General features: G+C 33.7%; 1 protein-coding gene across 2 annotated transcripts; it reads left to right on the forward strand.

The window, feature by feature from the left end:
* The first annotated feature begins 2,366 nt into the window (after nt 1-2,366).
* Nucleotides 2,367-17,371, forward strand: LOC131672462 (regulator of G-protein signaling 17). Of its 2 annotated transcripts, none has more exons than XM_058949685.1 (4): nt 2,367-4,622; nt 6,552-6,865; nt 10,178-10,553; nt 10,769-17,371. In XM_058949685.1, the coding sequence occupies exons 1-4, from the start codon at nt 4,614-4,616 to the stop codon at nt 11,090-11,092; spliced, it is 1,023 nt and encodes a 340-aa protein (XP_058805668.1). In that variant the 5' UTR covers nt 2,367-4,613; the 3' UTR covers nt 11,093-17,371. The 2 variants fall into 2 exon arrangements, with proteins under 2 accessions (XP_058805668.1, XP_058805669.1); XM_058949686.1 differs by having other exon boundaries at nt 2,370-4,622; nt 6,552-6,859.
* The last annotated feature ends 3,059 nt before the right edge of the window (nt 17,372-20,430 follow it).

Genomic DNA, 20,430 nt, shown 5'->3' on the forward strand with positions numbered 1-20,430 from the left:
ATTTTCGAAAAGATGGTTTGACCGCAATTTGGCTTTCTAATCCACAGTGCTTGGCATAAGAGACAGTCTATAACAATGGAGTCAGTAATCCCGTTATTCAAACCTCTGTTCTCTTTATTAATTCACTATTTTTCTATTTCATATTTTGATTTGGATAAGCAAAAGTAATGAAAATCTATAATCATTTTATAAAATCAGATAATAATGAAAGTGATTGTTATTAAAATTTAATTTGTAGTATATATTCCAAATAAGGCCTTGAAGAATAAATAATGAATTTTTTGATAGTAACTGCATGAATATACTGATGTTTATTTTTAAATTCGAATCTGAATGAATTGTACTTAAGTAATTTGAAATGAATTCTCTCTTAACTGATTCGCCATCGCAACATTCCTTAAAATCAGTTGAATTTGAATACAGTTTGTATTCATTTGAATGTTCTGTGAATTATTTTGAAGCGGTCATATTTCATAATTTTAAGTTCTTTCAAAGCCCATTTGGACTTAATATAGATAACTTATATAAATTTAGCGAGAGTTCAATATAATTAGATTGAGCACATTTTATGTTAATATTGTACTTATGACATTTGAATTAATTTTTATGTATTCATAAATATATTTATTTCTAAATTTATTGTGATTTATTTACAAATAGGCTTACCGTCTAGGGATTACTCTAAACCACCAAGTAACTCCGTAATATGAACCTTTATTGTCATCAAAATTAAGTTTTATATAGACCAAGTACTAGTTAGCCGCTATAACAAAGCAATATATCTAAATTCAAGAATTTTCATTTTATTTTGGCTGCAAATAAATCATCCAAGATTTAATGGAGACATCTTATACTTATTCATTTTTAATCTATAATTAGGTTAAGAAGCTATGTCGAAGGAAGAAGTGAAGTTAAAAAGATTAAAATAAAATCTCAATATTATATTTATATCTTGTTGATTTTTATCAGAATTTGATCACTTAAATGATTAACAAACTCAGTTATCCAAAATATCAAATAGTGTGATTTAACTGATTGAGTGATTTAATATGTCAAGTTATTTATTTATCTTGCTGTGCAGCTTTACGCGTTGAGAGCTATACGGGAAAAACGAAAAAAAATCAGATTAAATGAATACCTACTTTATTTATTAGTAAACATGTTAAATTTTCTTGTGTAAGTCTTAATCTTATTCGAATATTCTAATCAAATATGTGCTGTTCAAAATATTAAAAAAGTAGTTTATAAAGCAATATATTTTAGTTCTCACAGCTGCAGAAATGAATAAAAAAGTAGTTAACTTAGCAAAAATAATTAATAATAAATTTTTAAATAAATAGCATAAAAAACTAAAATGAAGTAAACATGAAAAAAGATGAGAGAGTGGGCAAGAGAGAAAAAGAAAAATCCAAAGCAAGTACTTTTCCATAGTACCGACACGTTATGATAGTAAATGAAATAAAAACTAAAAAAAATTTCGAAATTCCTAAAACAGTTGTAATAAATGTTACGAATGCTGAACCAATGTTGAATTTGAGGAATCCATCATTAGAAATCGTTTTTCTTCATGAAAACATAGTTAAAAAAAATTGAAACCAAAAAGTCGGATGAATATTTTGCCCTCCTCTAATTTCTTGTTTTTAAATTTAAAACTTTCTTCAAGTATAGCACAATTTGTTCAATTAGTTTCTATATTGATGAATTTTGCAAAAATGGTTATTTTATACATTATCAAGGAAGTCTTCCTCCATATTACGCTACCGTAATTTACAAATGCCTTGGTCTTCGGAATAAATTAGAGAGATAGAAAAGTTTTCAGAATTATCTTCTACGTACCTTTAATTGAAAAGCTTACGTATTGAATTTTGAAATTACTGTAGCCATGTAACATATTAAATTACTGTGGTATAGCAATTTATACACTAATCTGTTTTGCACATGTCAAAAGGTCTACTTTTCTAAAAGCTGCATAACCTAAATTTTTGCTATTTAAGAAAGTAGTCTGCTAAAGCTGTTGCCGGTATTATTATTTTCTTATACATTTCTATATTAAGTATGTTATTTGCAGTTAAATTATTCATATGCAATTTATTCCGTCTTCCTGAAGCTGTATTCTCATCTTTTCAGTTTCTTTCAATATACATATATGCTAAAATGGTTGACCAAGATTCGATTATTCTATTAATTAATAGAATTAGTAATAACTTCTTATGTTCGCAGGTCAGTGAGTATAAGTAAAAGTGTGACGTAATTTATTTTCTGTAAAGATGTACTAAGAGACAGATTAATAGATTGATTAACCTTTATTTTACTAATGTAAAAATAATAATAAATTTATACATATGCAACAAATTGGCAATAACAAAGTAAACGAACTTGAATATAAAGATGAGAGAGAGAGAGAGAGAGAGAGAGATAGAGAGATAGAGAGAGAAAGATAGATAAAAGTGCAGATAAGGTGTAAATTCTTTAAGATGTACGCGTGGGACGAGCGAAAGCTTGACGATCGCCATACACGTATGAAAAGCGTACGGCGAGTTTGGTGATGGTAGTTCCGTGTGTTGCGTCTGCGCAGAAATGAGTGAAGACTAGGCGTCGCGGCGCCGTCGTATATCGCACCGTCTCTGTCGGCGTCGTCAGGTCGCCTAGTGGCTTGTAAGCCAGTCAACTAGGCTGAAGCAGTGAACGCCATATTGAACGTATACGAAGGGAGAAATCTCTGTGTGTGCTTGTCGCTTCCTCTGAAAAAGCCACTGACAAGTTGCAACAACTATACACGATTTCCTTTCTGCTCGCTCGCTGACTCTTGACAACTGTACAAAGACGCTTTTCCTATACTCTACTGGATGGGGTGATGAGCGGCAAAGAGAGATAGAGGCGGAGTGCAGAGGAAGAGAAGGGATAGAGAGAGAGAGAGAGAGAGAGAGAGAGAGAGAGAGAGAGAGAGAGAAAGCGAGAAAAAAGAGGGAGAGAAACAGACAGAAAGAGAAAACAGGCGTACGCCTCGTAAACACATAATAAAAGCTCGCAAGCCTACGCCCCCAGCCTCTGTTCCGTGTGCATCTAACGACGAATCGAGCGCAAAAAAGTAATCTTTAATCTCGATCAAGAACTACTGAGAGCCATTGTGGACTGATAGCGACTGATAGCATAAAGTTCTGGCGCTCCTTCGACAAGTAGTATAGAAGTCATGAGATGGTTAGAAACATGCCACTAGCCACGAGCTTGCCAAGCTTGAATTGGCTGCCGCAAGTGTTGATCCTAAGTCAACTCGAGAGTGAGGACGTCATAGCTTGTCATCGTCAACAGCGGCTGATCAGACGTTGACCCTAGTGCGCGCACGGCTGTGTGTATGTGTGTGTGTATGTGGTGACCATATTTACGTTCTTTTACTCTCGTCTGTTTCGGGTTACCTGCGTGCGCCAGCAAAAGCTCCGACGACTTGGACCGAAGAGCGAGACGAACGAGGGAGCGAGAAAGGGGGAGGGAGGGAGGGCGAGAATCGAAACAACGACTGAGTGAAGTACTGCAAGTATTGAAAGAAGCTGCCGACGAAGAAGGTGCAACAACCTGGAGCTCGGTTGCTCGCGCGCCACAACGACTCACTCGTCCTCTCTCTTTCTCTCTCCCCGTCGCTCTCGTCAATCAATAGTCGCGCCACACGAGGGATACGAGCTTACAACACAGTCGACCTACAGATCCGTTTTTTCTTTTTTTCACTATCTATCTCTCTACCCCTCCCTCTCTCTCCCTCCCCCTCTCTCGCTCTCTCTCTCTCTCTCTCTCTCCATCTTCCACACACACCACTTTCTTTCTCATACTCATTCAATTCCTTTTGCACCCGCACCTCCTTTTTACGTGTGTTCACTAGCCTCCATCGTATTTCGAGCACTAACCTAGACAATATTCTCTTCAAACTTTTCCTATTCCATTCTTAGCTCTTGGACTTATTTTATTATTCTCATGTCCAGAGCTTGAGTTAAAAGTCTTGGTGCACAATATCGAGAAAAGGGTCAATAGAGAAAATTACAAAAGAAGCTAGAGACTGCAAGAGAGAGACACATAGATAGAATAGCATCCCGCTTGGATAAATAAAACAAAGCAATAGTGAATAGAAGTTTGACAACAGAAGTAATGAAGAAATTGAGTAGCCAGCAGCAGCGGCAGCAGCGTGGAGCATGCTCAGTGAGAACTTTATCGTAGCAACTAAATCACTGCGGTTGCTGCTGCTGCTGCCACCGTAGACGGCTAACCAGTCAACCGACCGCTCCACCAACCGACCAACCAATCAACCAACCAACTAACCAGCAAGCAAGCCGTAAACAAGAAAAAAAAGAGAGAGAGAGAGAGAGAGAGAGAGAGAGAGAGAGAGAGAGAGACAGAAAGACAGAAAAATCGCAGAACAATTTATCGGCACACCAACAAACTATGTTGGAGTACCGTTCGGGGCGAGGCTGCCCTTATCAGACCAACAGTATAGTCTAGCAAAAGTTTAGTAGCTGACTGACAACAGAACTAGGACTAAAGCCAAGTAACGAACAGTATATCTATACTCGTGAATAATCGTCGAACGAGCCGGGAAGCGAGTAATCTCGCTAGCAAGCGCATGGAACATGATAGAGGTGATAATCTTTACTTATTCAACTAATATTCTACAATAGGATAGATTTATTTGTATGTCTCACGGCAACATCCAAAATTATTGTTTACTTCTGATTTCCAAACTGTAAATGTATTGCCACTTACTGTTCCCTTTTTAAATCCATCCACAGGTTCCTGTCCCATCCCCCCTCCTCCATTTTCTCGTTAGCACCCGCTCTTTCTCCTTTTAAATTCTTCCATGGGCTATATTATAGGACCAGGCTTGTTTCATATTTTTAAATATCTACAATTTTACAAACTAAGTCAAGCTTTTATGTCAATGAGACCTACGTTTGTCGAAGGGATGCTGCAATCAGACTTACCGACTGAGTTGAGCTTACAAGTTATTTTGGTCTATGTATGGAGCTAATGCTCGTACACATATTCATGCTTGCTTCATTTAATATTTTTTAGAGCACTACTATCATATAAATGAATAATCGCTTCTTTCAATGGATCACCGAAATGGCTAATGATTTATTTTAGATAAAATGATAAATCCTCTAGTTTATTCAAAATCTGACTTGGTACTTATAAGCATTTTTAGGTATTCTATATAATTATATTTTTTTCTAGAATGAGCAATAATTTAAACAATGTAGTCATTATTCTGTGCTTGGGGCGAAAGCAATTTAGTTTTGCTACGTCATACAAATATTCACACGAATTTTGTGCTGCTGTTGCTAAATGGAGCGGCTTACTATTGGTTCTCGTTTCATACTTATATTAATATACTCACTTGTGTTTTTTACTTTTGAGCACGTACGTTACGATGGAGTATTCATCATTTAACTTTCTTAAAAACGTACGGTTATATTTACGTCCTGTATGAGTACACATGCGTCGCAAGTATTCGTGACTTATAATCTTTAGTTAGTCAATTGTTTCAGTAAAGACAGCAAATCTGACATTCAAAGAAAGCGTTCTCGCGTGTGTATAACAAGTTATCGTGTATTTTTCATATTACATGTCTTATCATGAGGTTAAAAAATTCGAAACAATTATTTTTTGAAATATCTGTACTAACTATGAATTCCATTGTTATGCTGTGAATTTACGTTACAATACAGTGATACTCTACCCACTCTATCGAGAAGAAAATAGCAGTATCTTCAAAATACTTATTCTATAATTACAGTAAATTTCTGTTTTCATCTTAACAATTTTTTGGGAAACGCTTTTGTTGCTCGTAGCTGATATTTACACATGATACTGCTTGTCTGCTTCAATTCTTTCAAATAAAAATAATATCACAAACAATTCTACAGAAAAGTATTATTTATATTTTTTTATATAAAGTAAAAATCGTTTAGGACTTCATAACATTGCTTCTTTTTACGTCCATTAACAGTGATATAAATATGATTAAATAAATACATGAAGAATAAATTAAACGACTCTCTTATAATCACTGCTGTATTTGTAATTTCATTGCAATTCAGTTTACCGTAGTTTGTGCTAATTTTTCAGGAAAAAATTTATAGGGAGGAGTACAACCTCCAGACATCTGTATTGAGAATATTTTCAAGTATAAAAGATTGAGATTTAGAAGATGCTAGCATTTTTTACTTGTAATAATGCAATTTGTAGATTTGAATATATGTAGGCAAATGCTTTCAAGATATTTCATTAATGAATAAGCAGCAGCTCATAACTCACAGTTTTTGAACAGATTTTATTGCAAAGATATAACTGAAAATACTCTTGCAAGTCAGTAATTACAGTTGTAAAAATGTCTTTTGATTTTTATATCTTGTGGCATTTGAAAAATTAAAATTGCCTTTCAATTAATGTTAATGGTTAAAGCGATTGCTGCAATGTTTCCAAATTTGCAGTAAATATGAAATTGACTTAATAGCATAGGTCAGCTGAAGAAAAAAACAAATTAAAAAAATGTTCACATTGTCTAGATGTCGAGTGGAATCGGCGCAACAGCGATGGGATTAGGCGTTAGTCACGGAGGAAACAGCGGAGGTAACACTGCCGGCGACTCATCGGCTGGCGGCGGTGGTTGCCGACTACGGGCCCAAAGTCAAAGCCAAGTGTCTCAAAGTGGTTCGCCGTCATCTTCAATACAGCAGCAACAACCACGAGGTAGTAACAATTCAGGCCAACCAACAACCAAGCAACGTAGCAACGATTCACAGCGACATGGAATTATGGGTAGACCTAGGAAGGATAATTGTTGTCTCTGCTGGTGTTGCTGCTGCAGCTGCTCGTACGTGTAATTATTATTTTGTTTTCATTTATTCAACACATCTTCTACGCGCACTTACTCACATACAGACCTATATTCACCTATGCAAATAACCTCGTGCGTGCCTACGCATCTTAGGTTGTTATCTTTACGAGAACTAACGATGATGTCTCGTCAGCGATAGCATAACTTCTTTGGTGTTCAGTCGTCTTTGAAAGGAAAATGCTGTCGCAGCGTGCTTAATCACTTCACTTGAAAGAGATAGAGTCGGACAGAATTTAAGAGTCACAGAGAAAGAGAGAGAGAGAGAGAGATAGAGAGAGAGAATGAATAAGCGACTGAGAAAGAGAGAGAGAGAATGAGTGAGAGAGAGAGAGAGAGAGAGAGAGAGAGAGAGAGAGAGAGGAGAAAGAAGCTAGCAATGTCACCAGATGCATTATATGCCAGAATTAAACGATCGACTGACGGAAAGAGAATTAATTCTAAAGAGAGTGCAAGGAGAATGAGTTTGTAACTTGTATATGTAAAGAATGGGCACAGAGCTAATTGTGGTAACAATATGTAAATTCAAAGAGCACGCGTCGTATACGAATTGCTTTTCCTGAGGTGCGTGTCGTGAAATATTTGGTAGTACGTTCTAACCAATATATCACGCGATCGCTTTTCCTTATCTATGTAATTTTTGTGCTTGTATAGATTATCATCCAACTAGCTTGCAATTTCTCCACCCTATCAAAACTGATACCAGTAAACCCCTATATAAACATCAATATATGAACACATCAATACAATTATAAGCAAATTCATATCTGCGTAAAACGTAAAGCTGTGTTTTTGTTTTCCATGCGGCTCGACTTCTCTCAACCGCTTCTTGCAGGAACAAATGGTGAGCTTTTAACGTCTTCGTGCGGGTGCTTTCAGTCATCGTTGTATTTTATTCTGCGCTAGCCTGTGACAGTATGTGATCGATGTGTAAAAGTCTTTACACGCTATGCTGGCGCGTGCGCGAAAATCTGGGCCGAATGTATATAAAATAGGCGGCGGAGGCGACGCCAACCGTGCGCGCGCCATTTGACGTCGTCGCGGATGCAATATGCAGAGTTTCCTATACCAACGCTCTTGATTCGTTACTAAGTCGTTTGTTACCTGCACTTTCTAGTACTTCGTCTCCTCGCTCATGCGTTCACGTTTTCTCATGTGTTCTCTATAACAAATTGACCGATCGGAAAATATATTTAAGATAATATTAAAAGTTTACCGTTACGTCAAATTTCTCTTTATCTATTTCTATTTCTATTTCTCTCTCTCTCTCTCTCTCTCTCTCTCTCTCTCTCTCTCTCTCTGTCCCTCTTTCACTCATCATCTCTACCGGTCATCTTGTGAGGTGTCAAGGGTGTGACCACTTCTGGCGGTCAGCTTATGATTCGGGAATCACTCACTGTCGATGGAGTTTTGGAAAAAATTGATGGTTAAGTAAGAACAAGAAATTTTTTTTCATATTCGTTTGTCAAATTTATTTGCTCGTATTTATTATTACTCTAGAGATATACTTAACATTTCATTACTGTTTTATATATCCTCCGAAAAATCAAGTACTACTACTCTGTGGATTTTTCGTTGTACGTCTTCAAATTTGGTGGCTAGTCTATAACACTATTCTTTGTTTAATAGGAATCGATCGCATGCCTCCTCAAAGTATCAAGCATTATAGATTTCGATCAATAGCTCTGAACATTTAAGTGCTATACATATTTGGATTTTCATAACAAACAAGCTCAAGCTTTAAGATTTACATATCAGTTGTTATAATTAAAAATTTTGTAAGATACTAGAGTGTATTTATACTTATAAGTCTTGCACATTGCCGTGAGAGAGAGAGAGAGAGACAGAGACAGAGACAGACAGACAGACAGAGGCAGAGAGACGAACGTAGAGAGAAGTATGAAATCAATATAGAAAATAGAGCACTAACGATTCTTCAGTTTTCTCTCTCGCCACAAATAAACACGCTGCAAGATATAGTTGTATTTTTGATTATATCTGTATGTTTATGAATAAAAGAACTTGTAAAGCATACGTGCAAAGATACACATACACACACACATGTATGGATGTGTATGCGTATGCTTTAATTCGGATATTATTATATTATACATGTTGGTAGGAATTGTATATTCTCATTCATGTCTTCAAAGCCGTCCCTTTTAGCTGTTGTGCTGTTCCCTCTCCTGAGCTAACGTTGGCTTTTCCTCTAGATTGAGCTCTCTACATCCACCATCCGCCGCCGGCTCCCTTGCTTTCTCTCTTAAGCATCGGCATTGTCAGCGACCAGTTGGTTTTGCGCGTCTTTAGCACGTTCATTTAAGTTAATTGCTCTGTATCATGTGCACGTGCGTGTACATTTAACTCGTGTAAATTCTACTGAGTTGACATTTCGTTTTGCACGACAGAGAAAGAATGATACGCTAAGAATTGAGTTTTCGAAAATAAGTGCGCTAGTGTTATAGGTTATTTTCAGATTTTCTTGCCACGTACAGCCTGCCTTCTTCTACCCATGCGAGTGCCTATTATTATTATTATTGTTATTATTATTGTTGTATTGTTATTATTTTTGACTGTGTGTCCAACTTTTGTTTAGTCCTATCAGTGTTCATACATAAATAAGGTATGACATATATTTCCATCTATGCGATGCTATACTCTATTAGATCTAATCTTTCTGATTTGATTCGGTATTATCTCTTTCCAACTCTTCTTTTATTTTTTTTATTCACAATATGAAGTGAAAATATTAGCTTGATCACATCAATTTCTTTTGCATGGATTCGTATTCCATGCTTTTGACGGAAATTCTTGAAAGTTTTATCAATGTATCAACGTCTACATCCTGCCGTCGTCACTCTCCAAGATTATTCAAAGTTTCTTAAATATAAGTAAAATTATCAATAGCATAGTAAAAAATAGACAATTTATCTTTTATAATTCTTCCTCGAATACATTGCCTATGAAATATGAATAATAAACATTTAACTGATTATTTCTTGTCATTCTTACATACTGTGGTTTGCGAGAACGAAATTTCAATCATAATATAATTTACAAAACATTACTGTCTGGTCGATAACAATTATTACTTCGACTACGTAGTTAAAAATTGCTACTAACTTTTTTATTTTTTATTAAGTTTTTTCAATTACTATCTCTAACTTTATTGAGTGATTGAAACAAGATTGCTTATGGTTCACACGCTGAAAGAGAAAGAGAGAGGGGGGATCACATGTAGCACATCTGCATGTACCAGATGCACGCTATACATTAGTCATTTGGTCTTTTACACAGTTTGGCGGCGGTGGGTACCGGAAGTGGTGGCGGAGGTGGAGGTATGCGGTCATCGGGTGGTCTGATGTCAGGAGATCATGGCAATGACTTGACTGCAGAATTGTCAGCTGCAGCGGCAGGTAACGGGCTCGAAGGCGACATCAACGATATCACTATAGATGAGATACGATCGTGGGGTTCCTCTTTCGATCGACTCATGCGTAACCCCGTAGGCCGAAAGCTTTTTAAGGAGTTCCTGGTGAGCGAGTATAGCGATGAGAACATTGCTTTCTGGCTTGCCTGTGAACAGCTCAAACGTGAAAGCAATCCTGAAAGAATCGAGGAAAAAGCCAGATACATTTATGAGGACTACATATCCATTATTTCGCCTAAAGAAGTGAGTACGCAATCAATACTCGTGTATCTGTGGTTGCTCGCTCTGTAGGCGCAATTTCTTGCACGGACCTTGTTACATGCAAGTCTTTAAAGTATTCATTATAATGAAATATTTACAAATATATACCTCGGCAGTTTAAATTATATTTTACTTACACGTTTGAAGGCCATACTGTTTTCAATAAATTAAATTTGATGATTTTCACTTTTTCTCAGGTGAGCTTAGACTCGCGAGTTCGAGAGATTGTCAATCGAAACATGACACGGCCAACGCCACACACATTTGATGAAGCGCAATTGCAGATTTACACGTTGATGCATCGAGACTCGTATCCACGTTTCGTCAACAGTGAGCTTTATCAACGAGTGGCTCGTATGAACAGTGGGCCACCAAGTCCCTGCATTGATGATAATGGTGGTAGTGGTGGTGGAGGCGGCGGCGGCAACGGCGGTGGTGGTGGTGGTTCCAACAAGGATTTATCTGTTACCTCTGCACCTTCGTCATCTCAAACACGCAAATCCAAAAAGTCCATTACGTAATTGTCAAGATGAGTTTATTCTCAATGCTCCGCTACGAGCGCGTGTCTGTGTAAATTTGTGTGTTTGAGTTCTTTCTCTTCAAATTTGATTGATGAATATATATGGGTATACAAAAAAGACAACAGAAAAAAAGAAAAACAGAGAGAGAGAGAGAGAGAGAGGAGGGAGAAAGAATGTCGTTCTATCTTTCCTCTTTCTGACTGTAATAATACCCGATGATATATGTGTTACACAGCGGATAAATACATAAACTCAAAGATATAAAGATTATTGAATATCCATGGGAGATTTTCCGAAGAAGGAACTATTCTTATTATCTTATTATTATATGACATACACAACGGATCTTGGTTGATAGCTTTTATGTGTTTGCATGTTGTGAAAGATAGTATGCATTTGAGATAGAGAGAGAGAGAGAGAGAGAGAGAGAGAGAGAGAGAGCGTGTGTGCTGTGTAAAAAAGAGCTAAGTGACATTTGTTATAATTATTTTGTGGTAGTTTGTATACGATGGCAATGAATACTATTCGACGTATCTATATTTAGATGTTAGATTCGCTACTAACTCCATTTGTTTTTAACTTAATTCTGGTTTTATATAATTAGTCAAATAAATATTAATTTCTGCAGTGATATGTCATACGAACGATCTCTATTATTCACTTCATTTTATTCCGTTTTAATTTTTTGTTTCTTTCAATCGCCTTAAAGATCCACGATAAGAATCATTTTTTTGTTTGATTTACCCCAGACATAAAAGAAGCACAATTAGACATAGAGGTGATATACTTATTGAGATAATATGCGTGCATGTATACGCACACACAATTACACGCACACATACACGCATACACACACATACACAACATGGGTTCACGCATCTCGGAAGGAAAAGTATTTTCAAGTCTGTACCTCATGTAAATTAAATCTTGAGGCTTCGCCTTAACAAATACAAACTATAGATTTGCCATTTTTCTCCCATGATGCGGATAGAATTTTTCGCACTATTATGTTCGGAAATTGAAAACTCTGGCTCAGGCAGCAACTGCAACTTTTCGTCATCTGGCAGGAAAAATAACGTTATTGAACTGTCAACAACTGTTCGCGTAATATGTATACAACAGCTATATTTTTTCCTTGGGTTTAATTACTTGATGCATCTTTTTTACTTAACACCCACGTACATGATTATATGAGTTGTTTAATTACTTTATATGTCTAAAAATCTATAACAAAATTATATTCTACTTATACAGTAAATAGGAGTGAAAGTTGTATGAGTAAATATAAAATAAATTGACTACTACAAATAGTCTTGGATTGTTGCCTAGTCACTTAAAGAGATGGAGGGAGAAAAATCGAAAGAGAGTAAGAGTGTGTGTGTGTGTGTGTATGACACTGTCAGAGACAGAAATTAAGATAGAGCGAGATGAGGACAGATACGAAGCAAGTGTACTGCCGCGCAATGCACCAAAAATCATATGTCGTATTTTAACCAACGATTTATACTCGACCAATGACAGGGAGAAACTGTAAGTTAATATAAGTTGCAAGCGTGAAATGATATTAGAAAAACTTCAAATTTAACACGTATACATCATGAGAAAAATTATCTTCGTGGACATTTATATGAACGTGATTTTTCTCTTCGGATGTATAAAGCGTAAACATAACAAACTGTAGAGTGGCCTAAAAACAAACTTTTTTAGGCGCATTAATTTCCATGTAAGAAGACGTAGTGATTGTAGCTCGAAGTTAGAGCTCGAAAAGCTACGCTGTTGAGTAAAAAATAAATAATAATAAACTAAATTAAAAGAAATTAAATTAATCTCGTACATACCCGTACTCGTCTGAAAAATAGTGAGATACTCTTAAGCATAATGAGCCAGCATATTAAAGGTGAATACTAAATTGATATATATAAAGTGATAAGATGATCTCATCGTGAATGAAAAAGCAAAAAAAGCAACGCGAGATTGAGATTCTCGCTCATAGTCAGTCATAATTTTTGGCTACTGCCTTAGTTATGTATATGTATGTGTGTGTGTATACATACATACATATACACACACAAATACACACACACACACATATATATATATATATATATACATATAATAAATTATAGATAAATTTAATTACGCCATATAAACTACTACAAAAACATTGTGTATCTGAAAAAAAAATTGTAATATGTATATGCACAGCACGCGTACATACAAAGTACAATGAGAATGAACCCACATAATACGCCATAATATAATTAAGCAAATAAAAATGCAAAAGACCAAGTACTAAGGGTAGAGATGCTCTACGTTACAATGACCGTAAGTGTTGTTTTCCTGCAATGATATTGTTCAAACTTTGTATGATGAAATTCATAATTTAGAAATAACTATAAGACTAAATTCTATCTTGATGTATTATTTCAATGTATAATGTGCGGTATGCCTAATGTGCTGATAACGAAGAAATTCCGAAATGATTCAGTCGTGTATATATACATATACATAAATAAGTAACAAGATTAATTAGAAAGAATTATTTCTTATACTGATTATGTACAAATAATAGAACAAAAGTTTAGTTCAAAAGTGTATGTGTGCGCGCGAGTGTGCATGCACCAAGAAAAATCGTGTTAGTAATTGTTACTATATTGCTTAGTAAAGCGAGATCTGTAACCGATAATAGACTTTTTGGTAAACTATACTATAATTTGTTTGGAATAGTAACAGGGTAATAAAAAAATTAACTATTGTGTATAATTTGAGAAATATAGTAAAATCAGCTATATTTTATGGTTCTTCCGACTATATTTTACTAGTTATATAAATTATTTTGTAAATATGTTTCAAAATATAGTAAACAACATTACATTTTTTATAAAAACTACTGTTTTTATGGTAACCTATATTATTTTTCAATATTAAAATAAACTATATTTTATAGTCGATTCTTTATAGTACTATACAATATAGTAACTTTTAGGTAACCGTTACTAAAGTAGCCGTCAATAAACTAACTTTTTTTCAGTGTGTGTTCGCATGTGAGTACATGTGTGAGGGTGTATGTGTGTAAGTGTGTATCTATATGTCTACGATTTAAGAGAAGTCTGAAATGAAATGAAATGTATAGTTGCATAGTGAAAAGGTATATAGAAATTTTAAAGTAACGTGATATCGTAAATAATATAATAAATATTGATGTTTCTCCCTCTGTTTCGACGAATCGCGTGGCGATCCATTATTTATAAGTAGGTTAAATCGATGCTTTCGTTCAAATAGACAGCAACCAAGTACGCATTGGGATATGTGACAAATATACATCTATATACGTAGAACTATATTGCACACATTCGAACACGAAAACACAAACGCACGTGCAAATTTGTATTGTTTTTATAGAAAAGGCATCAAAACAATAATTCGTGTTTCAAAACCGGAAGTTCCTTTTTTACGTGATTAAAAGTTTATAATGTTCTTAAGCGTTTTAATTCGTTGCGTATTTGATTAAGTTGTATTGCGTTTTTGAGATACTTACAAAAATATATGAAAATTACAATAAAGCGTGCAATAAATAAGTTATAAAAAAACAACGACGTGATTTCTTAGGCAAAAATAAAAATAATTAATCAACTAACCAAAGATATATAACAGTAACAAATTTTAATTTTTCCACCGTGATTGTGACGTTGTTTATTTTTAATCCTATTCCTATTAAATCCTTCGTTTTTTTGTTTTTTTGTGGCGGCCTGCCATTATTTTGAATACAGTATATATACGTACATATATAAACGTCAAAACGGAGAGTGAGTATGGGACAAGATAACGTTATGATTGATCAAGTTCATGTGAATCATATATTTAAAAGAAAACGAAAATATAAAAATGTAAATCAATTACACACATACATACGTGCGCGAAATTTTGAAATACATTGAGAGTGCAATCAATCACGAAAAATAGCATATGTTCATAATAGACTTTTGAAAACAAATTAATTAATAAATCTGGTTTGATTACATAAGTTGACTAAAATTTGAGTAAGTTTTGTTAGTAAAGATAATTGCTGAGCATTTCGTACAGTGTCGAAAGCTGAAAAGAGTAAAAGTAAATATGTTGAATAAGGAAAAAATGTTAGCTGAACTTGTATTTGGCAATACTCTGTATGAATACTCTTGATAGGTTTGCAGGTTGTATCTTGAGATGTTTGAGAGAGTGTATGATTGATGAGAGATTTTTCATACGATCGAGCGAAATGGTCTATAATATTATATATTATTTTTGAAATATAATAAAAATGAATTGAAGAGAGAGGGGGGAGAGAGAGAAAGAGATAGAAAGAAAGTACGATGCTTCGGTATATGCAGTCAAGGACTTGAAGAGAATTATTGATCGTCACGTAATACCTAGTCTCTACATCTTTATTAATAAACGGACAATTTTTCTCAATCTTCGATTCTGTTGATTTACTTTATTTTTCTGCGTTATTATTATCCTCCTAAATACTATCCACATTTAGAAAAGCAAAGTTTCAAGGCTGTGTCTGCACTAGTATTTAAAAATAATTGTTCTGGTAGTTAAAATATGGACGAAATTGGAAACATTAATGTTATGATTGACTGATTGATTGATTGTAACAAAAAATGTAAATATAAATTTATTAGTAATATTTACCATAGATCAATAAACAGCAATATATTATTACAGTAGTATATTAGCATATAGTAATGTCTACTAACACTGCTACATTTCAAATTGTTTAAGAATTCGTATAGCAGAGAAAGTAGAAAAATTTGTGAAATATACAATTTGAATACAGTTTTGGATAAAACAAGTAATAGTTTTGAAGAGAGAGAGGGGGGGGGTCACATGTAGCACATCTGCATGTACTAGATGTACGCTATAGATTAGTCATTTGGTCTCTTACACAGTTTGGCAGCGGTGAATACCGGAACTGGTGGTGGACGTGGAGGTATGCGATTATTTTCTTCATAGGCACCACCAGAAAGAGCATCTCGTAAACTTTCAAAGTATGGCCCTCACGATTTTTTTAACGCCTGTAACATTAGTTATGAGCGCTCAATGACTAGTGTACCTAGAGTGGCGTTATTAGCCGAAGCGAGTTAACTTAAAATCTGCACGAAATATATGTAAAATACATTTAGAACCTGTATAGAATCTATGCAGCAAATAGGGTCTGATTTTAGATTGTCATATAATAGAACTCACATAGAATCTATATGGGAATCGGCATGGATATCCATATATATTTCAGACAGAAATCCACATGGAAATTCACATGGATCGATATCTAGTACGTGGAAGTTGAAAAAAAATAGAGTGACTTTCGTTGGTGCCCAAAATCTTTATATTACCGTATGAGAGGATCACATATAGCTGTAGCTAGCTTATTCATATAATTTATTACTCAACATACGCATACGTAGCATTACAATGCACTTAATGGTGATTACTGCAATCTCTTTCAGAATCTTTGTACGAACAATTCACTAATCATATATATATGAATTATATTGTATAAATATTTATCTTTGGCGTTTACCACTTTCAAGAAAATAAGAAGTTGGTTTGTCTTCTAAATATTTACGTATACGAAAGTTTCTAAAATATGATTATATACTGTTGATTATCTTCAGTTGTTTAGCACAGTTTAAATTTTAAAATTAGTTGGAACATGAGATCGCAGCAATATCGATATCGAATAAGCCACATAAATTGAAACCATGCAGCCATTCAGACGCAATCGACACGTTATCTAATTGCTAATTGTTATTCTCCAACACGATCTATGCAATGGCCATTCGTAAATACAAATATATAAACATGCATTTTCTTAAAAGAATCTAAGGAAAATTAAATAACTAAACGAATAAATAGTTGGTATGACAGCCTAACAATTTTATTTTAGATTCAGTGGCAACGGGTAATCAATTGATTTTCCGAAAAAAAAACTACCACTGCTTCAGTCCCAATTAAGCAAATTATTTGCACTAAGATAGAAAAAACAAGGTTACATATCGATGTTCGTTAAGATAGAATAATAGTCACTGAATTGTATTTTTCCTAGCTCCCGCTCGAGTGCGCGTCCGCTTGTGTGTAAGCGCGCGTGTGTATAAGTGTGTGTGCGTGCACGCGTGTCGGGGTCTACGTACTTATGCCGAGATAAAAACTGGACTCAAAGGAATGTCGCGGCACGTAAGTTTTCTCTCAATAAAATTCAAGCTAACAGTCAAACCAGCGCTTTCCACTTGTAAAAACATCTCGTAGACAGAAAATGTACCTACATTTTTTCCAAATAAAAATAAATGGAACGTTTTCCAATAAAATACTAGACTAAATTATCTAACAAACATGAACACTTCATATATTCCTGGTACTGTCAATTATATGCATGCGCGTGTGTGCAGTCGTATATCGCCGTACAATCCATAGCAAACACAATAGTATATACCGATGTAATACGTATGAATCAAGTTATCGAGAATAAAAATTCAATATGTAACAATAATGTGTAATAATATCAAGTAAATAAATAATAATAAGTAATAGTTGGTATTAGATATAGTTATACTATGTCAGTTCTGAATTGCAAAGATATTTCATGTAATTTCAATAGATTATTGTAACTAAACACTATCAATCAGGAACTGAGACGAAAATTTGATTTATGCTGATTTATTACATGATAGAGAGAGAGAGAGAGAGAGAGAAAGAGAGAGAGATTACATTACTAAATAGATTATAATACTAAATAATAACTTAAAAATTGTTACTTCATTGAGCTTTGGCCAATTTTTTCCGACTCTGTCAAAGCTTTACATTTTTAGAAACGGTAAAACGATTTAAGTGTACGATATCCTTGGAAAAAATTTATGCAAATTACGAAGCATATCATCATGACGACTGTGCGTTAATAATTTTACAATTTATTTGCAGTTTTGACTATTAGATAGGCCAACGGGTTAAAAGAGAGATGCTGCTTACGATTAGAAGGAGATAAAGTGCAATAAATATAAAACTATTAATACTATCACTGACTTTTTATAGTTATAAGAGTATAGAATAAATAGTTATACATCGTTTCTGCTAGCACAACATTGAATTTTGGATGGCAACTTCGCTTATATTAGCTACGGTAAATAAGCTATTCTCATGGGAAAAGATAGATCGCTACATTATCTAGAGAAGAAATTCATCGCTTACTACTTTCCCTATTTTGGCTCACAGAGGGCACTAAATTATCATCCATTTCTATGTAGATTGTAGAATATATAACATCTTCGTGGTCATTTTATTTGACCGTTCACGTCTCACTATTCTTTTTCTTTGTTTGTATAGTATTTATTGTTCTAATTCAAAAGTCTACCATTTGTATACCAACTTCAAAATTTTATTACTAGGAATACTTATAAATATTATGCAACAATACTATAACCATTGATGACGTTCATTGCTAAGTAAAAATTTAATCGGCATTCTTTATTTGGTAAATTTTAATGTTTTTCTACTATTCCATGATTTATCTGACAACTATTTATAAGTTCCAGCAGACATACGGTTGACAAAATATACTAAATCTTACTCAATATTATTAGTTGGCTATGGCTCTTGCGTTAAAAAATTATGAATACATTTTTAATTTATGTGTTTTTTATTTGACAGTACTTGTGGAAATACTTCCAATTTAACAAGTTCAATATTTTTTTAAGTTTTTACCGACAGTACACTTTTTAAAATAAAATATACATAATTTAAAAATATCATTTTATTAATTTTATTATATTCTCTTTCGTTCTCTTTCAACCATTTTTATTTCACAGCTAGGGATTTCATTATCGGTTTTATCGATTTGTAGTAATAAAATCACTAAAACAATTTTAAATAGTCTTATATTCCCATTCTTAATTAGTTTTGAAGATATAAAGCTCTTACTTTTACAAATATACGAATGCTTCAAAGTATTAAATTAAATAAATTAACTTTAAATTATTCGTTACCGCACAACCAATTACAATTTTTTAATGTAGTAGAATACTAATAGTATCGTCAAACTCGATAGATCCTTTTATTTATTTTGATATTTAGTTTAATATTCAACTGAATCAAAACTTTCCTAGGCAATGTATACACTACATCTGTCAATATTAATCGACAAATAAATATTCAATTACATTAGTACGAGAAAAAAAATACACTAAACTTCTAATCGCCTTAAGATTTGTCCAAAATATAATCTGCCAGTTGCTGCGGCGGGTTTACTTCCTTGAAGATAAGAGACGGTGTTTATTTATATGCGACAACCAAAAAATAATCATAAAAAATCTTCATCTGATTGATTGCCTACAATGTCGGTGCGTTTTTATCAAAGAACACAAACATATTCATATAAATGTAAACTACTCTTATTTCTTCAACATTTCAGGATTTGGCTGTACTTTATGTGCATGATGTCAATTACATAGAAAATTGTTAAAATTATCAATTCAAATGATAACTAAGAAATATAGAGTTTCTTTTCATAATTTCTGTCAGCCGCGTAAATTTTTGAACATATATATAATCAATGAACAGCTTGCATTTAGAGCTAATGGTGGAAATTTTTTGATTTACGTAATCTCCTCTTTGTTATATCAATTCTTATAAAAAGTATTGTATTTGCGACATTCCTCCATTAATTATTAATTTTATGCGATATTTTAAATAGTATACTTTTCATAATTATACAAATTAGTTAGTTAGTTAGTTTATTTATTTACAACTTATATGTTACATTTGGTTTACATAATTATACAAATTAATTTTCAAATTTCAAATTGCAATATTCCATTAGATTTAACCAGAAACTTTGCAATTCGGCACTCTTTATTGTTTTATAATACGAAGAACTTACGTAAATGAATTTTCAAGCAGTTCCCATTACTCCAAACACCAACGGAACTGTATTAATTACTCTAACTATATCATTTTTCACGCAATTCAATATTTATAAGCATCGTTATCTAAGAAAATGAAGTAAATTTATATCATACATTGAGCAATAATTTGCACATATTAATGACAACATAATGAGATAAGTAATAGTATGAATGATTTATGGCTGGTTTTCTTTACTACACGAAATTTTTCGTAAGTGAATTTGTGGTGCTGATATTCAGTAATGTGGCATTTGCGATTGTAGTGCATCTATAAACGACAGCTACTAATGCGACAAAAAGAATTGTCGTATTCTTTTTGCATGAAAAAAAGAAAGAAACAATTTTCTTTATACAATGACGTTATACATATATATTATTTCATCCAATCAGAGAAATCAATTA

Source organism: Phymastichus coffea, unplaced genomic scaffold, assembly GCF_024137745.1.
Source record: "Phymastichus coffea isolate CEN01 unplaced genomic scaffold, Cenicafe_Pcof_1.1 PCOF00151, whole genome shotgun sequence".
Taxonomy (NCBI): Eukaryota; Metazoa; Arthropoda; class Insecta; order Hymenoptera; family Eulophidae; genus Phymastichus; species Phymastichus coffea.